Below are 7,536 nucleotides of genomic sequence, written 5' to 3' on the forward strand. Positions count from 1 at the left end.
GTTAAAATTCACTCGAAGCTGTTAGGTAGTCTGGTAAGTTTCAGATGCAAACATCTTGTGTTGAAGTGGTAAATTTGATAGCCGGTAGTTAATATTATATTTTAATCACTATTCGGGTTATTTTGGGTTTATATTATGTAAATAGCGAGAGCAGGGCGCTGGGTGTGTAATGTTTCATTACAAGGCGATAAAGAATAATTATTAGAAAACCAGAATCCTAACTTTTCGCAATTGCGAAATTCACCCTTTAGCTGCCATCTTGGATTTTAGTACTTGCCAAATATTTCGGTATCTGTTGGTAAAAAAAACTTCAGGTTCTTTTTATGCAATCACTATATCACTTTTCAAATGAAGCGAATGAAATGAAGAAATTACGCAAGCCACTTGTAAAATGACGTGCGTTTTTTTTTTAATGTAAATGTCGCAAATCACAAAAATAGTGCAATTCACTTTTGAAAGTAACGAGCGTCACTTTTGAAAATGACGTGCTTTGCTTTTAAAAATGACGCGATTCACAAAAATAACGCAAGTCGCTTTGAAATAATGCGCATCACTTTTGAAAATAACGAGCGTCACTTTTGAAAATGACCAGCGTCACCTTTGAAAATAACGCGCGTGACTTTAAAATTTTTTTTTAAACAACCAAGGTGCCAAATCAGTATAACCTTTTTCAAAGGCAGCTTTTTTCAACTAAAGTACACGAAACTTATCTTCAATAAAATACTATTAAAATGTATTTATTTATCATAAATAAATAAAAAAAACAAAACTAAATTCACAAGATTTCCACAATATTTTGTCGATGTTTCAACTTAAAAACACAAAGTTCACAAATAAAACAAACATTTCCGACTGCATACGCCAATCCCAAAAATATCCAAATCCATTTCAAATCATCAACTTTCAATTGTTCAATTCTTAATTTCGGTTTAAACTCCAAATTCGTCTTATTAATTCTTCCATTTTCCAATAGTTCATAAAATGCTCTTCTCATCCAAAAATCCATTAATCCAGCTGATTGAATTTCTAAAATATGAAAATTCATTATATTTTTGTAAATTGAATTTTCATTTATAAAAATTGAAAATGGTATATTTTTTAGCAAACACAATTCTTCAGACCAATGAAACAAATGTTGACCAAGGAATTCTTGTTGATTTTTATATATTTCCCATTTGGGACTGTTAATTGTGAAGGCATAGTTTGTATTTAAAGTATCACGCATTCTATGGAAATTTTCAAAATTCGACTCGATTTCAAATATATTTGAATAGTTTTGTTTGATATTGGTTGGTATATAAATAAGGTAGTCCTCTTTAATTATATATACTTTTAAGCCAGATGATTGAAGATCATCAAGCGATTTTATTTCATTTTGTCTTGGAGGTTTGGTCATTAAGGATTGAAGAAATGCATCGTATGAGGTTACCATAATAATTCCAAGCAAAAAGATCAACGAATAAATGATTTTTGTACTACCAGAGGCTTGGGGGTCTTCGGTAAACGACTGCCCAAGCATTCCACGAATACATTGCAACCAATATCGAATGAAAAAAGGTCGTCTAGCTGTTACAGAAAGTGCTACCGAAAGCATTGTAAAGATCAAAATCGATAGAAGAAAGGCTTCCCAATGGAATACAAAGGCAAAGACTTTATAAATTGGAATGTGTTTCTCAACGGGCAACATTACACACCAATCGTACAAAATAATCGGATAACCGTCATATTTCGCCGGATCAATTACAATTGATGGAAAAGCTCCTGACATTTCAACCTTATTATGTACTACAAATTGACGTAACTCTAAATATGACAGCGAGGTATTAATATTCGATATGTTCAATCTGGCGTTGTGTTTCCTAGCAAAAGAACGGAAAATGTGTCCCAAATAACCGTCAATTTTGCCATTTTTTCTGTAAATTACTCCTGGTACTGGTCCTCCTAAAATAACTGATAATGTTGTACCATTTAGATTTTGTATTCGATTTGGAAAAATAACTGAATTCTTCTTTTTTCTGCTGAAGATCTTTTCAATAGTAAAATGTCCGAAATTACTGTAGCTGTAGTAAGCAAATTTATTGAAGAAATTGTCTTCAAAAACCGCTAAAACATTAATCATTCTATTCTTCCAACAATAATTGAATACACTGTTCAGTTGTAAGTCATTTCTTGAAGAATTCTTGAGAATAAAAATAGTTTTACAAAAACGAAGATGCTGAAGATATTTCAATAATTGTTTTTGAAGATCCAAATCACTTGTATCGAATTGCACAATGGTTAGCAGATTTTCGTTAAATTCTTCTTTTAAGTAATATGAAGATGTGGTGACTTTGTTGTTAGACAGAATTACTGGAATTTTGAGTGAAGTTGAAATGATTCGTATGAATTCATTATCAAAATTTTTGAAGAGTAGAAAAACACTGTCAAATTTTTCGACTTGGTGGATATTTTTTACAAAACTCAAAAACTTTGAATTAAATTCTGCTTTAGTTAGCAATATTTCTGCAGAAAAAACAGCTAGGAATATTATAAGTTTAATGGTGATATTAGGATTCATCGCAGGAATCAAGTGCTTGACTACTGTTTAACTACAACTGTTTCTATGAATATGATAGAAGATTGAGGGTACAATATTTCCATGCTAGTGACTACTATTGACTTTAAGTTGTGTCACTAATACTTTTTAATTGGTCCATTCGATTTTTATGTAACTCATTTATATTTAAGCTGCACTTTGAGGTATTAAGTCTAATTGAATTCACGTACCTAATAGTTGGAGTAAACCACATAAATATGGTGTCTATCATGATGACATCACCTTTGCTGTTGCTGGCCAGGTTCTTACAAAAGGAGCAACTCGGATAAGTTCTTTTGATTTTATTTAAGGTATCACAATTGGTTCAAAAAATTCTATCTTATAACAAGGTTGGCTGTGTATAAAGTCTAAGAACTTGGTTATAAACGTTCAATTTGCCAGCGAAACAAAAAATAAACTGAATCATTGGCTTTTTGGGGCCACATAATTTTTTTTTGTTTTCTATCCCAAATGCAACGTTCTTAATAAATTTCACTAGGATGGTCTATCAATTTTGTTTTCACTCAAAAAAAAAACACCCTTTTAACTATGATATTCTTATAGACACTTTAGATTCTTGTTTCCAATCTCAAAAGTAACATAATCACTGAATCTCAAGATACCACTATTATTACTCAGTTTTTTCACATGATAAAAAATTATAGACTTATTTTTCCCATGGAAAAGACAACATTTCGTCGCCCCAGAATTGTTTTGTTTCTTACGCCACTTTTGTCGTTTTTGAGTTAGGAATGCATTCTATGGTAATTTGTATGCTTTTTCTAAATATCTAATCAGTTTTGCGCTATGTCTTTCCAATCCCTAGATATCGAACACCGATTTTGTTCGATATCCATCAAAAATTCAAAACCAACATTTCCTAGAATTGTTTTGTGCCATAAACCATTTTTTGGCATTTGGGACAACTTTTCCATATAATTTTTGTCCCAGTTTTTGTTGTACTAATTCCGAATTTCATCATTTCTTAAAAAAAAAAAACACCCTTTACCTCAAGATAATTTTGTAGACTCCTTCGATTACACTAGCCCACAAGGTTTTTGTTACATCACGTTTTTGAGATAATCCCGTTAGAAAATCGAAAATGCCGCTTTTTACTATTTTTCGAGATTATTTCTTAGTGTTTGGTTATTTGTTTTAACAAAATTTGTAACGGTTTACATAGAAAAGTATACCTTAGTTTCTGTAACAAAAAAAAAGTTTAATTTTGTTGACCAGTGTTATTAGTTCCTTATAAAAAACGAAACTTTTTCACCAAGTTTAAAAAATTAACAAAATTTATGTCAACACCCTTTCACCAAAAATATTTTTAAGAACTTTATAAATCTTTTGTCCCTGCTTTATTTTAAACCTTCATCCTGAATTTTATCAGTGTATCATGTTTTTAAAAAACATTTAAATTTAGAAACCCATGTAAAAAACAATTTTTAATTGGCAATAACTTTTTCTAGAGCAATCGTATTGACTTTATTTTTATGTCATTAGGTTCAACATCTAAAAATACCTTTAAAACATGTGCCATATCATTATATGATTCCACAAAAATAAATTTTTTTCACTATATTTTTGACATTCGCCGCGAAAAAAACACCCTTCCACCCAATTTTTTTTTATAGATGTTTTTATGATTCTTGGTTTTTATCGCAAAAGCAAACTTTTTCCAAAGTTTCATGAGGGTAAAAATTTTGTTTTTATTTCAAGTAAAAACGAGCTCTTAAAAACTATTAAATAGGTACCTAATTGGAGTCAGTAAATTTAAAGACGGAATACTGCAGCAGTGAAATCTTCGTTGAACTAGATTTTTTAAATAAATTTCTATGCCAGAGACCACCTGGATAGAATTCAATATAATACAAAATAAACAGGCTAATTAACTCATAAATAAAAAAATTGTATTGGTGATGAAATATGATAGTTTCACAATTTGGGCAATTGATCCTAGCAGGTATCTTTTTTTTATTTTCTTTGAAATATTCTTTTTTTTTTTCTTAGGATTAAAAGTACCTTTACCTACAATTTACAATCAAGCATATATCGTACCTTCAATTTTGTTTACTTGATCTTTTCAAAAATGATAGATTTACTTTGTGAACCAGAATAATAGCCAACAGGTATAGTTTACTCTTGTTTTTATGATTTTTAATTATTATCCTTACATCCTGCTTTGGTTCAGGTTACTTTGTAAGAACATGAGAATAGGTATTAGACTTTTGAAAAAAAAAAAAAATATGGAATCTGGAAAACCAGAAGCTGATGGAATTTTTTTTTACTCGATTTTTGGCAATAAAATAAACCACAAATATTTAAAAAATGATTCACGTCAATTAAAAAATGGCAAAACAAGAAACAAAACAAGAAAAAAAAAAAGATAAAAATAACAAAATTTATTCTTTATTGAATTTTCGAGATCATTTTTATCTTTACGTAAATTCAAATTTATTTTTTCATATTTTTTTTTTGTGTGTTTTAGGTTGTTTACCAAACATTTTGCAATGTCATTTAAAAAGAATATTAAATTGGATAAAAAAAGAAAACAAACATAATTTAATTTGATGAGATAATAATTGTTTTACATTTTTTGTTTTCGTTTATTTTTTTTTTTTTGAGCACGTGTTTTTGAAACAATTGAAATTGAAAAAAAATGTGGAAACAAATGTTTATACATATATTTTTTGAAAATAATTCAAATACTTATTTGAATATTTTAATGAACTGAATTTATGGTCATTGTAATATCTAACTTAGCCCGGGTAAAATGTATAAAATAATAAGCAATTAGTTTTATTTCATCCGACTTATAAGGAAATCGTGAATACATTAAATCTAATGTAGGATCAAATATCTAAAATACTTTTGTTTGAATAATTTTTTTAAGGCAAGAGGTTTCCTTCGTCTAACTGTTTAATTATTTTAACCATTTTTTTTAAATACAAATTATTATCTTTTAAAATAAAAATAGGGATTGCTTTGTTAAGAAACTATTATCCGAACATAGAAACCCAACTTTAACCCTTTCGGACCCAGCGTTACTCTCATGTAACATATTCTTAAAAATTCGTAAAAAATATTCCATTAAATAATTTTTTAGGTTCTGATGGCTTAATTAAAAGATAATAATGCCTAGTCACTGGATTATTACAAAAAGTTAGTCAAATATCATACCTTTAATTTTGTTTATCAAAAAAGGGACTGAAATTCATTTTTTACTTGCGATATAGGTACTATATATCAAGTTATGCATTCGTACAAAAAAAAAAAGTTGAGATAACATTTTTCCATGACATTACGATGCTAGAGAATGCCAAAAAAGTGGGTCCCGGAAGTCCGTCTGTCTGTCTGTCTGTCTGTCTGTCTGTCTGTATAAGGACCTACAGCCTAAACGGATGGACCGATTAATGTCAAACTTGGTATGTAGCGTTATTTGGCGACTCTCCAGAGGGGTTTTTGGAATTAATTTTTTTGGACCAAAATTAACGGTACTTGTCATATACCGATTTTAGTAAAATTGAAATATCTCGAAAACGGCTCCAACGATTTTGTTTAAAAAATTCAAACGTTAGTTTTAAGTTAAGGTCTACCTTTTAATGAAAAATTTTTTTTTGGAAAATCATTATTAACGGTACCTGCCATAGAACCGTTTTTTTCAAATCGGATTATCTCCGAAACCGCTTATTCGATTTCAACGAAACTTTTTGTGAAAAAGCATTTATATAATTTAAATATAAGCCAAAAATAAAATTTTGAAAAAAATAATTTTTGGATTTTTAAAAAAATTTTGAAAATTTTTTTTTGAAAAATCAAATTTTCGAAAACGGGACATTGAATTTTTTTGAAATTTTGTTTTTAGATGTTGATTAAAGATTTCTACAAAATGGCATACCAATTTTATTTTAGAACTTTTTTTCTAAAAAATTATTTATAAAAAATTAGTTTTTTAAAAAACGGCTCTAACGATTTTGAAATTTTTTTTTCTAAAAATGCATGTTAATATATCAATCAAAACTGCATACTTGTTTTGGAGGGCAATTTGATTTCAGATTTTATTTAATTTTTTTAAAAAACGAATTTTATTTTTTTTCCAAATTTCTATATAAAAAGTCTTAACAATTTAAGCAACTTTAACTCTAAGAGCAAGTTCGTGCGACCCAGTCGTGCATTTTATTTTCTTTTTTTTTTACAAAAATTTTTTTTTTATATATGGTCATAATTTTGAAAAAAAAAAAAAAGATATAAAAAATGTTAATGCAGAAAGTGTTTTGTTTTTTTGCATTAGGGTGCTTCTTATATGGTCGAAAAAATCTTTTTTTCGATTTTTAATGGGACACCCCTGCATTATGTTCTACTATATAAGCATAGTATATGGTATTTTTTTCCGATTTAAATGTTAAAATTTAGGGGTCGCTACCATTCACTGAAGATTTAAGTACAAAAAAAAGATCAATTTCAACAAAATTTTTTTTGTTACAATACAAAGTACGCTTAAGACCCGATTTTTCAATCTTCTAATAAACAGTCAGTTAACTGTCTGTCGAATAAAGATATTAGGCTCATAAACGATCAGATAAAATCATTGAATTTTTCAATTAAGAAAGATCACTCAGTTAGCTATTCTACAGATTAACACAAACAAAAATGTCAAATTCAAAAATATTCAAAATTAAACTTCATTTTTATTCCGCTGTATTTTTATCAAAATTTCTTTCAAAACAGTTAAAGATTTAATATAAAGTACTTAATTCTGATTACAAATTTTAAAATTTTCTGAAAAAAACAACAAAACTAAATATTTTTTAAAAAACCAAAAATGGTGTTTTTGAAAATTTTTCAAAACATATATTATTAATATATGTAAATATATTAATTTTCATTGAAACCGATTAAGACATTTAGAAGAAAGTAAGAAATCAAGAAAATGTTTTTATGACCTACCGTAAATAATGGTT

The 7,536-nt window shown here is 28.1% G+C and overlaps 1 protein-coding gene across 1 annotated transcript; it reads right to left on the reverse strand.

Annotated features, from left to right (window-relative positions):
* Nucleotides 1-751: 751 nt before the first annotated feature.
* On the reverse strand, nucleotides 752-2,613 carry LOC129920057 (uncharacterized). The gene is made up of 2 exons (XM_056001216.1): nucleotides 1,122-2,613; nucleotides 752-1,026 (listed from the first exon to the last, which is right to left on the reverse strand). Coding segments are annotated over exons 1-2 (1,437 nt in total). The 5' UTR covers nucleotides 2,558-2,613; the 3' UTR covers nucleotides 752-1,025.
* Nucleotides 2,614-7,536: the final 4,923 nt, after the last annotated feature.

This window comes from Episyrphus balteatus, chromosome 4 (genome assembly GCF_945859705.1).
Source record: "Episyrphus balteatus chromosome 4, idEpiBalt1.1, whole genome shotgun sequence".
Taxonomy (NCBI): Eukaryota; Metazoa; Arthropoda; class Insecta; order Diptera; family Syrphidae; genus Episyrphus; species Episyrphus balteatus.

What these genes read in the sequence shown, in the direction of transcription:
- LOC129920057 (XM_056001216.1), bottom strand. Translation starts at nt 2,557, where the DNA reads ATGAATCCTAATATCACCATTAAACTTATAATATTCCTAGCTGTTTTT.